Genomic DNA, 19,657 nt, shown 5'->3' on the forward strand with positions numbered 1-19,657 from the left:
CAGGTCACCAGAGCACACGCTGCACTGCGACCTGGGAGACGGGAGACGGGACACGCCTGCAGGCACAACAGCAAGTCCGCGCACACGCGTGTCCCATACACACATGTACACGCACACCGGGGCTCCTTCTGGGGGAAGGAGATCTGGGGCCTGAGGGGTCGGGGGCAGGGTCTGGGGCAGGAATGAGCTTTATCTTTTACTCTACCCTTTTGGGCCTTTGGAATTTTTCAAAAAGAAATCAAGTAAGTGTGTTACCTTCTCCCTTTAAAAATGTTTTTAGAGGAAGAGCTGTTGTTCTGGTGGCTGGGACCCAGGACAGAAGGACTGTCCCTGGGAAGAGGCTCTGTCCACCTGCTCTAGAACGGCCTTCCGGTGCATTCCTCTCTTTTCCCCTTGTTTTTAGTTAGGCAAACCTGTTGAGAAAGACAGGACCTAGAGGCCACCTCAGTGGCCCTGGTTTCCCTGAGGGACTCGCAGCAGTTGGGTCTCTGTCTCCCCCACCCCAGCCTCCCTGCTTAGTGAAGGTCATCATGGACCCAAGTCCCAGAACACAGAAGCTCTGCTGCCCAGGTCCCTTGCATAGGAGGTGAATGGTGTCCATCCTAGGAATGAGGAGATGGTTCCTATGGTGGCATCCAGGGCCCTGCACCCGCTCTCCAGGGCTGGCCTCAGATTCTGCCTGGGTCTGGGGGGTGGGCTGGCCCTTGATCATGTCATGCAGGCCTGTTCTCATGTGAAAGGCCATGGGAGTTGCAACCCGACCAGGACAGGTGTGGAGCCTGGTGAGCGGGGACTCCTGCGATGGGAGCCAGTGATCCTGCAGACCCCCTGAGGGCCAGGTTGAGCAGAGGGCCAGGATCCCTGCAGGCCCTCTGCTTGCAGCCGTCTCTGGCCACACCCAGAAGCACGAAATGTCTGCTTGTCAGCTGAGGCAGCTGGTGCTTTCTGCATAACCCGTGCGCATGTTTATATGGAGGCGAGTGCGTGCGCGTGTGTGTGCGCCTGCTTTCACCTTGAGTGATGTAATACCTTGAGTTCCTTAACTCTCACCCAGCTCACTTTCCTCTTGATGTTGCACAGGGAAATCCTGCCATTTCCTTACTTTACCCACAGGACTCAGAAAACAGGGTGGGGAAGTGCAACAGATTCCCAGAGTGTGACTTGAGCATTTTCTATACTGGGGAGGTGTTACAAAGAGGTGACCTCTGACAGGCAGCTATGTATGCACCATGATGGTTCAATAACAAGATGCTGGAAGACAATTATGTTGGATAGAAAACTGTACGGCATGGAAACAGATTCTAATTTAAGTAGTCCGCAACTCAGTCGACAGAGCCCTGTTATCATGTATCAGTGTCTTCTGAGCCTCCACAGGCACACATTTTTTCTTTAAGAAATCCATTACAATTTTCATTGACAATCATGGAGAAGTCCTCTTTCACAAAGTCTGAATTAGAGATGTCTAACATGATGGAGTTCAGGAATGAATGACTTGCTGAGTGAGTAAAGAAGGTCATATTTACCACTAATGCAATGCTGCTGCTGCCTGCCCTTTCAGGTCTCTTGCTTTTTTCTATTAGTTGTTGTTGGAATGAGCAAAACAGCTCTGGAGGCTGAGGCAGGAGGATCACAGGTTCCAAGCCACCTTCAGCAACTTAGTGAGCTAGAAGCAACCTAGTGGGACCCTTTCTCAAAATAAGAAAATAAAAAGGACTGGAATGAGGAAAACACCCTGAGCCTTACCAATCCAGGGCAAAGCCAGATGCAAGTTTGAAGCAAGTGCCCAGGTTGTGGCCTAGATGATTTTTAACAGAGGCTGAAATACCATAGCATTTTTCATGCGCATTGATATATTTCTTTACTTTTACCTAAGATGCTTGGAATTTAATAAGCTTTTAGGAAGACTAGCAGAATATTGTTGTAAAATGTGAAAATAATGGCTTTACTTCCTCACATTTAATAATGAGAGGAAGGTATGTTTTTGACTTCAGGAAAAGTTGGATAGTATTAGGTGATCCTTATTTGGTGATCATTCAATGCTTGCCTATTATGGATTTTTTTTTTCCATTTTGTCACTGAGTGGAAAGTGTCTCCAAAATAAAAAATGATATTGAATCCCAGGAAAAATTTACCCCCAAATCACATAGTCCTCATCTTATTAGCATTTTTTAAACAAGCTGAGTATATATGCTATTGTTGTGTCTATGAATAATAAAAACAGGAAACACTGGCAGAATATTTTAATTTAAATAAATAAGAAAGACTTGTTTCCATTATTCAAATTATAGAAGGCAGAAATCAGATGCTATTTTCACAGGTACACTGTTATTTGTGGTGCATTGTCCCAAGTCTTCCCACATTTCCTCCCAGACCCTATGATGACCCAGCGTCACCTGTTCAAACGAAGTTCCTGGTGCTGGGGGCGCTGTGAGGTCGGCTGCCTGCCGCCATTCCTCTCTCTAAAGAAAGGTGACCTAAAACCTCCTTTATGGACTATGCCCAGACACCACTCAGGGCTTCCGATACACAGAAAACGAAATGTGTCAGACTTCATTGTTCTTCATCCAAACAAGCTCCTTCAGATTTCTAATTATATTGTCTAATAAAACTAAGCAGTCAATGCCATTTGCATATTATATGAAGAAGTGTCAGACAACAAACTCATAGCAGTCAATTAACATAAAGGCTAATTATATATCTCATCAGCTTACAAGAGTTTCTGAATTCATGCTTCTGTTGTAGCCTAAAGCAAGGGGCTTGGAATTTTCACTTCTAAATATTGACTTTTAACTAATATCAGGAGTGATTCCATTTTTTATGGATGAAAAGTTAGTGATTAAACTAGATGCAATATTTGCTATAATGCAATTAAAATTTCTACATTAACTCACCCTGTAGAAAGGAAATCTTTGCAACAATGTGAAATTAATTATCAGCCCCTAAACAGGTTAAGTACTGGTTTCGTATCTGAAGGCAACTCCAAAAGAATGATCAAGATGAGTGAAATTTGTTGGCGACTGTCAAGCTGTAATGAAAGAGTCACCCCACACAATGGTTTCCAGGTCTAATTGTGCAACGTGATATAATTGTATTCCTGCCTGATTGTGATAGCTATCAAGCAAGAAATTCACTACAAGATTAACAGGGACACAGTAATGAAAAAACACGGGCAGCATCCTGTAATTGACTGTTATTAAAGTGTGTCGCAGTGGCCAGTAATAAACTCCCTAGCTGCAGTGTTCTAAAGAAACCAAAGCCAGAACTTTCACTGGCTGTTGGGTTGTAAAGTTGGGATACGGAGATTGCCCAGCCCCCAACCAGTGCTCACTTAACAAGCACACCCGCAAGGGAAGCCTAAACGGGGTGGGGGTGGGGGACAGACCCTGCATGTACATCGTATGATTTCAGTTGTGGTTGGGTTTCCAAATTGAGAGAAGTTAGGGTTTACTTCAGCCGGGGTACTCCAAGGTAGCAATGAAATTCTCACGGGTCATTTTTACATTTCTGACTTGTACCCGAGGAGCTCACAAGCAAAAGCAATGGCAGATAAGAAAACTGCCAGTGAATCCTCTCCTGCCACATCGGTGGCCACGGTGGCCTTTTCATTCATATTTTAATGAGGCTGGTATCTCTGAGGCTGTCCTGGGAGGGCAGAGGCAAGGTTCCCGAGGTTACAATAGGAGTTGCTTTATTGACAACTACCATTCAAAATCCTCACAGCACAGAGAGAAAGACGGCTGGGCTCCCCTTGTCCCAGTACTTCCTGCACTCTCAGAACTGAAACAATCCCAGAGGGGAAGCGGCTCACTCCACGACAGTCTTTAAACTGATCGAAGGTAGTTCTGCTAAGTAGAATCAATTTAAACTCTATTCATGTACATTTTTAATACTTGTACAAAGAGACACAAGGATAAGCTGCTTTTTCTTAAATACTTTCTGGGAAAGAAAGCTGATGCTTTGGAATTTTAAAAGCAAAATATTTTTTTAATATTCAGTGAAAAGACCTCTGCTAGTCTCAGGTTGGATGCGTTCCCTTTCCTGGTAACATGGAGTCTTTTGAGCTAGCTGCCAGCAACCATTTCCTGCTTTTGAAGAATCTTTACTTAGCAGGGCTAATTGTATCAAAAAGCCTGTCAGCCTCCCTGAACTTAGAAAACTACAGAAATTCACTATGATCCCTCTCTATCACTTATTTGTGCTAAAATAGGCACAATGTTGCTAGATTCTAGTATATAAAATTATTCTTCCAGAATAAGAAAAACAACCCACTGCGAATGGGAAAGATTGTTTTCAAAAAGTGCAATCCAGGACACAAAATGGCTCTCAAAGACCAGGGTTAGCAGGCCCAGACGTACAGGCTCAGCACATTTTGCACAGCTCAGCGTGTTGAGTGTTTAAAAATCGAGTTCTAGAGTGACCTCGACTCCACAGGCAGGCCGGGCTGAAGGGGCTGTGGGCACCCTGGGGTGGGGGCTGGGCTTCTCACGGGCTCCAGCCCCCAGACGAGGTCCCCATCCCCCAAGCATCAAGTATGTTTGCTTTCCCGAAAGGCGCAAGAGGGGGAGGGGGAAGAGAGAGAGAATGGATTTCTTGATTACAGTTAGATTGTTTAAGTCAAAGCGTCCACTCTTCACTTTCAAGTAAAACGCGGCTTCGTTGACATCCAGAAACTATGAATGTATTTGTAGGCATCAGATAAGGAAACACTACACCTGCCCTGCAGGAAACCCACCCTGATCATTCCGTTAAGAGCTGACTTGGTTGCGATTTAGGAACTGACCTCTGCATTTGTAACTTCCAGTGAACGATACATGTTTACTCCTTGGTTTCAGTTAATAAGCAGATTTCAGTTAGGCTTGGGAGCCTGCGTTTATCTTATTACAACTTACAAAGTTCGAAGGGCGTGATAAAGGCGTTGGAAAACGCCAGCATGCATCTGGAGAGCTTATTTTGAACCAGTTTTTGACAGCGGATATTTTTAAAAACGAAGACAGTCGTGAGTTGAAAGCGTGGTATTTAGTGAGAACCAAGGGCTGCGGCGCGAGTCCAGCCGCCTCTCTCTGCAAACGTGGACGCACCCGCCCGAGAGCAGCCGGGCACCTGTCTGCGCCGCCGGGAGGGGCCGTTACCTGTGCACGCGGAGTGCAGCTGGTGGGTGGCGGCGCGTCCCTTACTCTCGCCTCTTCCAATGCTCCTTTTAGATATTTGTACAGGGCTGACTCCTTATTGGAACGGGGCCGACGGTGGCGACACCGGGGTGGTTTCTAATCGCCCGGGTCTGCACCACACAAACCCCCGCGCCCTGCGCTTTCATGTTAATTCCGCCGCTCTGGCTGATGAGATTTGCGGCCAGATGGCGGTGAAGCGCGGAGACCCTTTGTGCGCCCCGAGCGCGCCTCTGAATGTCGCGCGGTCGCTGGCACCGGAAGGGTTCACACTGCGTGTGAAAGGGGACAAAGGAGGCTGGATATATCAACACTGCAGAGACCGAGTTCATTTGTGATGCAGCCCCTTTCACCGCGGTTGTCATGCAAACTTCCTACTTTGATCAGCGGAGGGTGGAGAGGGAGAAAGCCCGCAAAGCCGCGGGCCGGGCGCGGGCCGGGCGCCCTTGGCGGCTCCACGCCCCCTTCCGGAAGGAGCCGCGGGGACGCAGCCTCCTGCACCTTGACCTGTCTCGACGGCCCGAAGGGTTTTGTCTCGGTTACCAAGGGCGCGGGGTGCTCTTTGACCCACGCCTGGGGCGGAGGTGGCGACCAGAGGGCCCCGAGACCCTCGCCGCACCCCGGAGGGAGAGGGGCGCCCGCGTTCCCAGCCCCGCGCACCTCGCGGGCTGTTGCCGAGCGCGCGGACGTGGAGCGCGGAACTTCTGGCTTCCCCGGGAGCGGGTGCAGGGCTCCCGGGCAGGGGCGTTGTGCCTCTCTCTCTGTCTCTGTCTCTCCCTCTCTCTCTAGATAGATAAACAGCCGTCTTCTGTGCTTCGAACTTTTCTCTGCATGGTCAATGACTTTTTTTTTTTTTTTTTTTTTTTAAGGAGTTATAGGGATAGGTTTAGTTTCCGTTTTTTTTTTTTTTTTTTTTTTTTGTCCACTTTCGAATATCCTTTTTCCTACTAGAATTTAAGCGACCCTTAATTATGTAAAAAATGTCGCTGAGACGCTGCGATAGGACGGGGACGCGTTTGCAGCAGCGGGGTCGAGTGTTCCCGCGTGCCGCTCACCAGCTTCACTTGGGTTAATATGAAGGCGAGTGACCTGCACGGCATGCTTCCCTTCACAGGTCCCCCTGGCCCAGTCCGAGGCATTCCTGACCGACCTTCTGGATAAAGTGTGCGAGCGAATGAACGATTACCAGCTCGAAAAAGACCCCGTAACTCAAAAGAAAACTTTCAAGAGATATGCGCCAAGAAAAGGAGACAAAATATACAAAGAATATAAAAAGTTCTATTTTTATTCTGATGCCTACAGACCTTTGAAATTTGCGGTAAGCTCTCTTCTTTTAAGAAGAATCACTTAAGGCTGAGCCTGTTTTTGGTACTCTTTTTTGTCCTTCCCACTCGGACCCTTGCTGAGTTTCCAGACACTGAACAGTAAGATGCACAGTGGAATGTCACCCTGCCACTCTCGGGTGTCCTGCTCTGGGGAAGTGCCAATGTGCACTCCCTAACTTGCCTTTAAGCGCCCGGAGGACTCGAGGTCTCTGGTGGTCAGTGGAGAGGCTGAAGTGGTATCTTACATCAGCTGCTGTCCCCCAACCCCTGTGACTCTAAGACCGTCTGCACTATTTGCTGAGACCACTCTGCTTGTGTAGGGGGACCTCAGCCTATCCTGTTGCCAAGGGAAGTCTCACAGATTTGCACATAAGGAATCAGGGGCTGTGGGTTCTAGGTTAAAATCCAAATGAAAACGAATATTGTTTTCAGATATTTAACAGCCAAGTGATAGGAGAGTGATGTAATCATCCCCCACCAAGGCTTCACAGAAGAGTTCTTTTCCCAGGTTAGCACAAGTATTCTAGCACAAACTGAGTTAGACAAAAGCTTAGGTATGATATGTGGCATAGTGCCAAATTTCCTTCCAGTATAATGTTTGTTTTACATAAATGCTGGTCTCCAGCTTGCGAGAATGTGCCTGGTGAAATATATGGCAATATATTTCCCTTAATACTGTTGAATCCCACAAAGTGATGGGCAGGCCTGCTTAAAAGATGTATTAAGTTCATGCATTGGCCAAAATGTCAGGCATGCTGAAACTCTGAAATGAAGGATGTAGCTGACATTTGGAGATTTCATTTTAATTAAAAGGTGAGGGCGATAATTCAGAGTTAAAAGTATCATGGAATAGGAATGCAGTGTTGCTGTTGGTATTTCACAGGTTTTTAATAAACACATTATGGTGACATTTAAATATTTTTGAGTGCCATTTAAAAATTTTAGAGACTGGCTTAGTGAACTTAGAAAATGATTTCCAAGAATAGTGAATGCCCTTCAGTAATGTCACCATTCCTAAAAGTGTCACCTGGTCATTCTTTAATGATAAAACATACCCCAGTAGAAATGTAAGATTTTCAGATGCAGGGGCAAATTTGAGCTCCCCCTCCTCTGAAATGTCTTTTTTTCCTCCTTCTCTCTTTCTCTTTCTCCCTTCCTTCCTTCCTTTCTGGAACCCAAAGTGAGCTTTGGGTGGATCTCTAAATGCTCTGAAAAGGCCCTTCCCTCGGTGACGCCAGCAGACTCTCCAAAGTGAAACTGAAGATGTGTTTGTTCTGATGGCTGAAAAGCCCTCACTGTCTCTATACTTTCAAACCACAAAATGACTTGTCATGTTGAATTGGAAGGAAACTGGTTTCACCATTTCAAGGAGTTGTGTTCTTTAAAAGGTGTTTACAAATAGAATTCTCAGACTTCTCAGCTCCTTAACTAGGAAGCCTACTTCTTCCTATGACTGGCATTCCGATTTTAGGAGGAGAGATAAATGGGAAGAAGTCCTCCTCATCTTCCCACGTCTTTCAGCACCACTAATCATTTAGTTAAGTCCCAGGAAAATGATGCCATTAACATTCTGGGAAGAGGGTTAATCCAACGCAATGATGTATTGAACCAAAGGCTAAGAGAAATGGACCGCCCTGCTTACAGCGTCCCTGCGCCTCGCTAATGCTGTGGAGCTAAGCCCTCCCCGGGAAGGAGCCCTGCCAGCGTGGTACACGTGTGCTGTTTTGTGTCTCTGCAGTGCGAGACCATAATAGAAGAGTACGAAGATGAGATACTCTCGCTCATCGCCCAGGAGGCACGCTCTCTCGCTGACAGGCTGTGCAGCAAGGAATCAGGTACTGTGTCTGATGGAACATGTGTGCCTCTCCCTCACTCAGCCTTGTCGTGTTTGTACACCGAGCCCCGCTGCCTCCCTGTGAGCCGGGGCTCTGACGTGGGCTCCTGGGGTCTCCGCTGCATCAGACGCATGGGAGGGAGACGCATCCTGCAAACCACAGGGCTGTGCGGCTCTCCCCTGCGCCTCCCTCCCCTGCGTTCAAAGGAAGGCAAGCCCTTGCTTTCCAGTTGTTGCCCATGAAGCCCATTCAGATGACTCCAAAGCACTTGATTTTAAAAAAAATTAAAAATGGGATTTTCCATCCTGTCCCTGGAAAGGAGAATCTCTTTGTGACTGAAGTATTGGCTCTCCCAGCAGAAGTTGGGATTTTTTATTTTGTAAGAAAATGTTGAAGTTTTTTGTTTGTTGGTTTGTTTGTTGAGGGGGCTGGATTATTTTTTTTTTTCAGGTTTCTCTTCCAGAGTATCTACATCTTAAAAGGTTTTTTTCTGGATCAGAGTGTGGGAAATAACAAGACTCATCTTCTTAGACAGACACCCCACCACATAGAAGCAGACAGAAGTGAGCAGATGGCCATTTGCTGTATACCAAGGCAAAGCCCATTGCCCCTGGCCCCTTCGTAGGTGGCTGGCCACTCATCCGGTCAGATTGCTTTGATATGTGTCTAATACAGTGCAGGGATGTGGTACACGTTGTGCATTCCTTTCAGATATCTTTGGGAAGGGAATGAATGGACATATAAAAAGATGGAGATTTAAAGTCAGTGCAGTGCTTTCTAAGATGTGGGAGCTTGAGACATTTAGCATTTAGCTGTGTTCAAAAGAAAGTCTAATATACACATGTCCATTCTAGCAACTTTAGGGGGCCAAAGTCCTTAAAATGAGAGTAACTGTACATTTAGAGATAATATCTATGTCGTCAAAGTCATCAGGCAAGGTCACAACCCCCCACTAACGACAGTGAAAGTTTCCTCACTGAGTAGACAACTGGGTTGTCTTCTGTTTAAAAGTCCAGTCCATTGGGAGTTTGCGGACCCATGCAGTGACGTGACATGGGGATTCTTCAGCAGTTTGAGTTTTTCTCATTGACATTGGACATTTAATGTAGAGTGTGTGAAATTCACATAAATCCATAGTCTTCCTTCCAGAGAAAGTCACTTTCAAGGTTTTTAAACAATCCACCTACACAGGTTTGCTCTCAGATGCCAGCATAGATGGGTGAGCAGTGTGCAAAATACTTGCTTTCCTGTTGCCCCTCTGAAGTGACAAACTCAAGTCAGCTGCCCCTTGAAACCCTACACAGACCTTCTAGGGAGTCTGGAGAGTGTCCCCCCACCCCCGTCCACTGCAGTTGTTGCCCCCAAGTCCAGATTCTGGGGAAAACTCTGCTCCCAAGTTCAGCAGCTAGACTTGGTTTCAATAGCATTAACAACCTCTCTTTGTTCCTTCTACATAATTATAATTGAAAATCACAATTAACATCAACCTTGAAAAAAAGCCAAAACTTGCAGAATAAACCCAAGCTATATACATATTGCTGGTGTGAGATAAAACACTTGATAATTCTTAATTTGCATCTGCCTTTTTAAAAGCCACTTCCTCTCACAGGCAGGAGTGCTGAGGGAAGGGTCCTCCCAGCAGCGTGGAGCCTCCTGGCTGCTCTGGTGAGGTGGAAGGGTGCTTCCAAGCTGTCTCCCCAGGAAGCGCCCGGTCCGTATTGCAGACCATTCCTGAGTTAAAAACAGAGTGTATTTACCTTGAAAAGGGACTAGAAAAACTGTTGATGTAAATACTATAATTGCAAGGTAGAGAGTTTTCAGATTTGAACATTCTCACCAGGAAAAATGAAAGCCACACCCCAGTGGTACAAATTCCAGTGAAGCACGGCAGTGGCAACAGAGAAGCGAGGCCCATCTATCCCCGGGGTGGTTTCCCCACTGTGTGAAGGGCCAGGCTTCACGACACAGAACGCCAGGTGCACTCCCCCGGCTCCTGCAGTACAGGTGCAGTGAGTCTTAGCCCGAGCAGGCCGGGCCTGCTCTTTAGGGTCGGGAAAGCCCTGGCTGGTTTCTTCTGCCACAGCTTCACCATGCCATGCTCTCCAAGAGCTGGTAAAATGCTCACTTGCTGCTTATAGGGAGATCAGTAATTATTTAAAATACAGATGCTTCTAGAACTAGACAGTTGATGGAAGTTTACCGTCTGTATTTAATATGCACTTTGCATATATATGGATTTTGCCTTTTTCCATTCACTGTAGACTGTTTCATTTCATTTGTTAAGAGTTACACGTGAGCAGATGTGGCCACATCCACAGTTCTCCAAATGTTAAGGTCTGAATGTTCACCCCCAACACAAAAATAAATGGGGAATAATGGAGAAAACAGGTGTCTCATTTAAGATGGCCATGTTCAAATGAAGGAGCGGCAGGTACAGAGTGAGACTTCATAAACATACGTGTCATCTCTGGTGTGAGGTGGATCTCAGTGACGGCGGCACTCGCATGGCCCATGCGTGGCACTGCAGTTAGTAGGTAGGCCACCGAGTGCACTCTGCTCTTGGAATGAGAGGAACAGGGCTTTACCTCACATCATCTCTCATTTAGGCAAAATTAAAAGTTCACTAGATTTTCCTTGTGGAATGTTCTGTGGCATTTAACCCAAGCTTCACCAGATGGTCATTTTGATGTCTTGGAGTGAAAATGATTCAAATCGTAATATGTCCTAGGGTGTGATTTAAAGTACAACTATATTCTGCTCAAGGTAGAAAGCAGACTGCTGCAGATTATATGTGACTGGTTCCTCTTATGTTTGTGCAGGTATTTGTCAGATAGACTGTGTGGAGAGTTAAAAGAGAAATGCATGAATATATTCTTTATATATCATCTGCTTTGAGATCAAATCTTAAACACTGAAAAATATCACAACCGAAGAATATGCCACATGACCATCTTTAATGCAGCATATGAAATAAGACATCAAGGCTCCAGAATTGTGTAGCCTGCATGTAACATTAAAGTATTCTCACCTTGTTGTCTAGTCTTCCTAACCCAAATGGTGAGAACTTAAAATCTAATATATGAAATAATTACCTTTAAAGGACACTACATGTCCAACAAACTCTGGCTGACAGAATCCATAGCCTTTCTTTTTTTGAAGAAAAAATTGTTCTTTTACTTATACATGACAGTAGAGTGTATTTTGACATATCTTACGTACATCGAGTAGGACTTCCCGTTGTGGTTATATGTGAGGTGGAGTTACACTGGTCGTGTGTTCCTATGTGAACACAGGATCCATAGCCTTCCTAAATGGAATTGGCATTAATCACTTTTAATTGGAAAAGCAGTAGGAGTACAATACCTTGCTGGCTCTTGGATCACATGCCCAGGGCACTGTGGCCCTTCCCAGCTATGGACGCTGAGTGGGTCTTCTTTAAACACTCCCTCAGTCACTGGTGAGTGACACGATACCTGGCCTTGCTTTAGAATATTCTGGCCAAGACAGGTGGGCAGATGAGCCAAGCCCAGCAGAGATCAGCCACTGTGGAAGCTGGGCTTGGGATGTGGGGGACCTGATTATGCTCTTCTTTCTGCTTCTGTGCATATTGGAAATTCCCATTATAAAATTTCAAAAATATACTCCCACCATCATATACTTTTTGTGGTATGTACATGACTTAATAGCCTTGTATCTAATTGATAGTAATGGTTTCTAATTCTTTTTCCAGGTCTGTGTGGAACTTCCACTAATCATACTGAACTCTAGGCATGACGTGACTATGGGTAGAGAGGAGCAGAGTCCCTGGTCAAAGGTCAACATCTGTGCTGTGTCTGCGTGTCTCTCTTGATGAGAAGTTTCGTCTTGTTCGTACAGAGCATGATTTTGTTATGAAAAATCTGTTGTTTGGCATTATAACAAACCCAAGTCTTCCTGTAGGTGAAGCTGAGGAGTTCAGAAAACCCGAGTGTCCTTGCAGATCTGCAAGCAATGGCCTTGGCAATAAAGCATTAGATCTGGCTGTGGGAAAGAAGTGAGACCACTTCATGAACTAAAAAGGGATTTAATCATCTATACTGTACACTTCTAGTAAATGCATGCGCACATATATAGGCACAGTATGCTATTTGGTAAGAATTTAATACTTAATTGGCAACAAATTTAGGGAAACCTATTGCAAACTAACTTAAAATTTCGTCTTCTGAAGGGTTCTAAATGGTATTGAACTGAACAACCCCACTTTTATCAGGAATGAAATTTAAATGTCTGGAAACTATATATTTTAAAACTTTGACTCTAAAATTTAGTAGAATGCAAAAAAAAAAAAAATGGATACTTCGACAGTGAAGGTTATCATACTGGTCTCTGGAGCATGCATTCTGGGTCCGGACAGCTGGGGAAGTGCATTTACCATGACATCATGTATTTAAAGATGGCGCAGTGGCCGGGTCTCATGCCGTGAGCTCCCCAGGCTTCGTTCCTAAGGCTTTTCTGCTAACATTCAGAGTGTGGCTTCTACTACTGAATACCCTGTCGCTCTTCTGACAGGGATTCTTTTTTTTTTTTGAGGTGTGGAGATGGAAGGGGAGGTGGGATGTAGTGGGAAATTACCTTTTGACTCTCTTTGATATAATACAAAATGTATGCTCTTGGGTATTTCATTGTCTCTGTTAAATTTACCTCCACCAGAACCCAACTTTATTCAGCATGTTAGGGTGTAGTGAACACCTGTTTTAGTAAAGAAATCTGTTGTCGTGAGAACTGAATGGGTAGCATGCTGCAAATTCTGTACCAAAAAGGCTACATTGTTGAATATTTTTCTAGAAAGTACACTGTTCACATTTCAACTGGCTCTTCAGCAGGAAACAATTCTTCAATCTAGGAAAATTTACCAAAACGAAGGGAAGCGGTTTCTATTTTTCTCCCCCATCCCCAGTCTTATTAAAGGTCAGATTCTTAGGTTACGGCGTCTTGTATTTACTTGGGGATCCGAGGAGGCAGGTGCTGTCCTGGTGTGCCTGCCCTGTAGGTCTGCAGAGCCCACACACCCACAGACCTGCCCTGCGCTGACTCGCAGCGGAGCCGAGTTTAAGGGCAGTGGCCCATCGTTCAGCAAGGTGGTAAGATGGCGTTGTTTTAAACAGTCTGTTCCCCTTTTAAGCTTACCTCTGAGATTGATGAAACATTCAAAGCAGTGAGTTGTAGCCCTGGCCCAGCTTAGCTCTCCTGGTATGTGCACTGCGCCGGAAGGTGATTTCTTAAAGCACAGGGGTGTCTCAGGAGCAGGCTGGAGAGAGTAAGTCAGCCTGGGTGAGCAGGTGACCCGGCAACTGCAGAAGTGGCACTGCCCGGCTTCCACACCTCAGGAATCACGAAAGGCTCTCGAATATGGGAGTTAAAGTGTGGACTCCCGCTCCAACTGACCACTGTGGTCACCTTCTCCTCCCTAGTGGCTGTTTTCATTGATACCGACGCTTCTGCTTTGAGACTCTGTAGCAAATAGCCAAGTTCTCCCTCATACGGCTTTTTAAGTATTTTTTCTTGGATTTCCCAGTAAAACAGTCTTGTGGCCTATAATATTTTTGATATCTGGTGACCTGATATTTTTTCTTTCCAGATCAAGGTTGTTGAACTTGTGTAAATATTCGTAGCTCACTGCATTGCTGCGTAGACTCCTGGGGTAATAGCACCCAAACCGCTGGACTCCCAAGGCAGGCAGGACTCTCCTGCCCTGTGCCTGGGAGGCTGTGCTGCTTTTGCTGGTACGCGAGAGTGGCTGTTCTCCCTAGCACCCCCTAACCACGTTCCTGCCTTTTAGAAGACATTTGAGAACCAAAACCAAATTAAATTAAAAAGCCAGGGTGGACGGAAACCCAACAAACAACACCAAAGGAAAGGCAGTAACACTCAGGGTGAGAGATAAGTTTCTCAGAGTTGATAGGAATGAACCTAAAAAAAGAGAGAAAAAAGAAAAGGAAAGGGAAAATCCCTGGAGAAACAAGGGGAGAGGGTGCTTATTAAAGCAGTGAGGGAGGCATGTTTGGGCCGGTGGTTTCAAGTGGGGCTTCTGTAGGATGGCTCGTTTGGGTCTCCATGAAGACCCACGTGGACCTGTCCTCAGCACCAGAAGACCACAGTACAGAGGTGAGCAGAGCACCTTTGCTGCGTGGATCACGAGTCGCTGGGAATCAGCCGAGACCAGTGAATCCATGTCCCCGAGGAGTGGAGTGTGGACTCGAGAGCACATCCCAAATGGGAGAGCAATGTTTTATTTATTGAGATGAGCCCTGAAAAACAGAGAGAGCATCAGTATCTAGCTGGTTCTGTTTTATACCTATTCTTCCTCAGCGTGGGTTGATGTTTCTTCATATATGTGAAAGCTTTACCTGAATTAAAAAGTTCAAACCACATCTCAGTCTTAACATTGTGAAGAAAAGCCATTTTTTGGTGTGATTTTATGTTCTGCTTTTAAAGTCAACACAACTCTGCGAGCTAATCTTGAATGTGTGGCAGCCCACTCAATAGACATCGCGTGGTTTGGGACCAAGACGCAGTGAGCAGCAGCGCCATGTCACCGCAGGACAGATGCACCTGTGAGATGCCAGTGTGTTTTCAGTGGTTCTCTTCCTACGCTTTAATGTCCCTCTATAAGTTTCTTTTTTTTCTTTTGTACTGGTGATAGAACTCAGGGATGTTCCACCACTGAGCTACATCCCCAGTCCTTTTTATTTTGACAAGGTCTCTGTAAGTTGCTGAGGCTGGCCTTGAACTCACAATCCTCCTGCCTCAGCCTTCGGAGTCGCTGGGATTTAAAAGTGTGTGTCCCTGTCCCAGCTCCCTTTATAAGTTTCTTCAGTCCTCAGGTTATTTTCTTTAAGAGTAAAGAACTAAGTGGATAAAAAGATCAAACTCAATAAGTGAAATTGAAATATGGAAGTCATAGAAGTTTATTGCCCTTAAGTCACCCAGGAAAGATGCAGTGAATGGCATTGTTCTCTCCAGGGCTGTGCTGGTGGCCCCTTCCTGACCTTGCACCTGCTGAGGAGGAAGGGGCCACTCTGTTGTCCACTCTCGTGATCTGAGGAGCAAAGGAAAAGTGGATTGTGCTTGATACAGAACTGGCTTGTTTGCCTGCAGGGTCTGCACCAGAAGAACGGGGTTTGCTGCAGAAGAATGGGCTGTGGAAGTGGAGGCTGAGACACCAGGCAGCCCTTCACCCTTCGGGCTCTCCAGGGAAGTCCAGAGATGGGTGGGTGGATGGATGATAGGTCAGAAACCTAGATACACAGACAGCGGCCTTCAAACACGCACACCCAGATGAAGGAAATCAGGACCAAGGAAGCCGCCAGGGCTCTGTAGGCTAGAGATTTCAGACAAACAGTGCCTGTAAAGTTCTTCAGTTCCTTACAGAAAACACATCATTCCTACACTCTTGTCTTGACAAATTATCTCGAGAGTCCCATTAAACAACAACAACAAAATACACTAAATTGCAGTAGAAATAGAAAACATCCTACCCCACAGCAGCAAGATATTTGCAAACATTCAGTCTATTAAGAATTTTCTGGAAAGCAAAACAGCTATGAGTTTACAGTGGAAATGCATGAGCATCTCATATGGTGTGGTGATCATGGAACAGGGATTTCCAGAATCCTGTCAGGCCAGACTGTATCCCCAAAAGCTATAGCACAAAGCCGGAGCCCAAACAATAGAACAGGCAATTAAATAGGCCATGGGCAGGGGAGGCCTGCGTCCAAGCTCGCCCACCCTGGCCGCACCTCTGAGGCCCTCGCAGCCTGCCCTGGGAGCTGCTGGCATCCGAGGTTCCTCTCCTACCAGAGGAAGGTGGCCTCTGCAGCTGGGTCCTGGGTGCCAGTGTCAACTGATGGAGCAGACGGGGGTGCGGGAAGACCCAGGAGCGACAAGTGATACAGTGACGCCAGCTTCAGACTTCACGCCAGCAAGGCTGGTGCCTGGACTGTCAGGACACCCTCCCGACACCCCACGGGAAGGGCCTGCCTCCTGGCCGCAAGTGTTTTGAGCAAGTGGGAATTCCTCCGCAGCAGGCTGTGGCCAGCACAGGGGGACTGCAGCCCTGCAGGTGGTGCTGCCAGAACAGAAAGGGAGGTCTCAAGGAGGTGGTCGCCATCCTCTGTAAAAACCAGCCCAGAGGCTCTGCCGCCCTTCACCAGAGGGGCCCGTGAAGCTCCTCCAAGCCCTCCAAGCAGAGCACCAAATAGACGATTTGATCCCTTTTAAAAATGGACCCTATTTAAAGCAACATGGTAGGAAAATAGTGAACTCTAATATAAATGCAGGTTCCAAGAGTGTTGCTGACTTTCTAACCTTCGGGTGGACTCAGCCTCACCCCGACTTTAAATGCAACACAAGCCCTGATTGCGTAGCGCGGCCCTGGGATGCACGGGCTGTAGGCATGTGGGAGGGTCTTTGTGTCTTTTACCACAATAGTCCCTGGTGGTGGCAAGGAAAAATGACCCGATGGTTCCTCCAGGTACACCTGGAGGTGCCAGCTCTGGGCCAGCGTTGGGAGCAAAAGCCCCCTGGGAAGCCCCCTGTGGTCCCCACTCAGGCTGCCCGCGCACGTGGCGATTCTCACACACCAGACCTGGCCACCCAGAGTGCGGTTGTGAGTCCCGGGGTGGCGGGGCTGACACACCCTGAAGGCCCAGAGGGACACTCAACCCATGCCTGGAGGCCCGAGCAGGAACACATCTGGATCTGGCTTATGAGAAAGGCTTTTCCCTCTACCTGAGGAGCGAGTCTCACATCCGGGAAAACCTTGGTTTGCTGTTCTGTTCTTCCCTTCTAATTACTGGTGATTTATTCCCAGAAGAAGGGAGTTTCCTCTTGTGCAGAGAGTTAAGTACCTTACCAACTGCCTCCAGCCTCCAGGCAGGAAGCAGGGGACCAGGGCCGCCACCACAGCCCTGCCTGCAGCAAGCAGGAGCCTGGACGGCCCAGTGCTGCTGCGCTGCGCGGTGCCCTTGCTGCCTGTGTCCTGCTCTGAGCTGTTCTCAAGGGCACAGGCTGTCCTCGCCGGTCAATGTGGTCCCAGAGGAGCCAGTGCGGCGGCAGGCTTGCACAAAGCCTGTCTGAGGAGGAGCGAGGGGCCGCCTCCTCTCCTTCCCACGTGTTCTCTCATCGATTTGCACCTCGGAAAAGCCCTGAGCACAGCTCTGGGCGCTCTTCGCCGCTTAAGTCCGAGCCTTGAGTGGTGATGGGAGTTATCAATAGGCGGCAGCTGGAGGAAGGCTTCCTGGAGTCGCGTGTGTAGCCTGCCCCGAGGAGGCCTGCTGGGGGCGGCCGCAGCGAGGTCGCTGGGGTCTCGCTGCAGTACTGGGAAGCAGTGGATGGCTCTGTGGCCGTCGCCCCCGATCCCTGTGTGTTTAATTCTGCCCGTGAAGATCCTGAATGCCGTGCAGCTCTGGGTGCCCACACCAGGGATCTGAGACAAGGCCCTTTGTCCTGCTTGGCTCTGTGCTCATGTGGGCCCATGTTCACAGACCACCTGGTGTGGAAAGGCCTGTGCCGAGTCCAGGAAGGATGTGGAGAACCACAGACAGGCCGTGAAGTCCCTGTGGGGCAGGAACCTCCAAGGCCATACTGGGTGTGACGACCTCAGCAGCCAGGCATGTGCAGGGGTGGGGAGTCACAGAGACCTGGCGAGATGCAGCTCACACTGGACGGCCGCCCTGCTTTAGGCAGGGTGGATGCAGAGGAGGGCGGGGGCTAGAGGAGCAAGCCTGGGTGAGCGTCTCGGAGAGCCATGGTCAGGGCCAGCAGGAGGAGCCAGGGAAGGAAGCCAGGCGAGACCTGTCCCCATTAGAGGCAGTGCTGTCCCTCTGCATCTCTTGTTCTGAGAAGGAAGGGGCCCCCCAGAAAGCCCAGGAGTCTGTCGGGGAGAGGAGGGACCCACTCCAGCGTTTCCCTGAGCTGCATGACAGCTCTCCAGGCTCCAGGTTGGTTCTTGACTTTTCAGAGGACTGGGAACATCGGGATCCCCACACCTCCCCAGGAAGCCGGTGTGCATCCCGGGGCCGTGCGTGAGCTGGGTGTGCCCGAGGAGTGCCGCTGGCTGCCCGTGCTGAGGAGTGTGGGTGTCATTTGAATCCCGAACTCAACCCAGCTCTCCTTGCAGATGGAATCCACGCATTTTTGCTGCTGGTCAGGAGAGTGGAACCATTTCACTGTTTCTGACAGACCCTGTAGTCCTGGGCAAAGGTGCAGAGAGGAGACGGAGCCCTGCTCTGGTGGCCGCGTGTGCTGTGTGGCCATCTCATGCAGGCATGGGACTTGTCTTCTCCCTCCCAAGGACCACTAGGTGAGTGCCTCATGGCCAGTGGGTGCTCTTTTGTCGGGTGATATTTTTAATACTGGTTCCTTCTCCTCCACTCATCAGAGGCACCATGCTCTGTCACCTAGGGGTCTCCCTCGCCCGCATGGGGATGTCCTGTCCTGGACACTCTCAGAGACCCTTCCTGGGCCCCTTCCAGGGCGTGGCTATGGGGCCATTGGAGGCCTAGCCATGCCTGAGGTCCCTTACCACCTCCTGCTGCCCCAGGCAGGAAAGCTGCAGAGGAAAGGGACCAGCCTCCTCAGCTTAGGTTTCTTCCTTTAAAGTCTGACCGAACAAAAGGGAAATGCAAAGAACCTTCTATTTTTCTTATAAGTACAAAAGAATATGTGCATTTAGAAAATACGGATTTAAAAAAAATAATGGAACAAGACTTTTCCTGGCCCCCATGCCCAGGTCACTGCCCGTATCCTGTGCAGGTAGGTACCAGGCCCATGTGCCTGTGAGCTGGGTCACATCTCTCCAACAGTGCGTGGCTGGGCGTTTGGCTCAGTGTGTGGCGGGCTCCTCGGTGCTCTCTACAGCACACATTTTGATGGCTGCAAAGTATTTATTTCACATATGACACACCACATTTAAAAAGCCGATCTCCTACATTACTTGTTGAGATTATTCTCATTTTTTACTACTAAGAACAGTGGAGGGATTCACTTTTGTAGCCAAATTCTTAGCAAATTCAAGAAGTTGCCCTGGTCTGGCATTGCAGATGTGGGAGAGCTGCCCTGGCAACATGGGGCAGCCGGGGAGGCTGTGGGAGGCCATGGGAGGCTGTGGGAGACTGAGGGAGGCTGTAGGAGACTGAGGGAGGCTGTGAGAGGCTGTGGGAGGTTGTGGACAGCTGTGAGCAGCTGTGGGAGGCCGTGGGAGACTGAGGGAGGTTGTGGACGGCTGTGGGCAGCTGTGGGAGGCTGTGGGCAGCTGTGGGAGGCTGTGGGAGACTGAGGGAGGCTGTAGGAG

General features: G+C 48.1%; 1 protein-coding gene across 3 annotated transcripts in view; it reads left to right on the forward strand.

Moving 5' to 3' along the window:
• Positions 1 to 13,289, forward strand: part of Cnpy1 (canopy FGF signaling regulator 1) — a 55,220-nt gene extending 41,931 nt beyond the window's left edge. The window contains exons 3-6 of one of the 3 annotated variants that reach the window (XM_047562618.1): positions 6,280 to 6,483; positions 8,229 to 8,325; positions 12,056 to 12,139; positions 12,265 to 13,289. In XM_047562618.1, coding sequence (XP_047418574.1) covers positions 6,280 to 6,483; positions 8,229 to 8,325; positions 12,056 to 12,093 — 339 coding nt within the window. In that variant the 3' untranslated portion in view covers positions 12,094 to 12,139; positions 12,265 to 13,289. Of the gene's footprint in view, positions 1 to 5,582; positions 5,704 to 6,279; positions 6,484 to 8,228; positions 8,326 to 12,055 lie in introns of those variants that run through there. The other 2 variants (XM_047562619.1, XM_047562617.1) reach the window with 2 other exon arrangements.
• Positions 13,290 to 19,657: the final 6,368 nt, after the last annotated feature.

The sequence above is a fragment of the Sciurus carolinensis genome, chromosome 8, assembly GCF_902686445.1.
Source record: "Sciurus carolinensis chromosome 8, mSciCar1.2, whole genome shotgun sequence".
Taxonomy (NCBI): domain Eukaryota; kingdom Metazoa; phylum Chordata; class Mammalia; order Rodentia; family Sciuridae; genus Sciurus; species Sciurus carolinensis.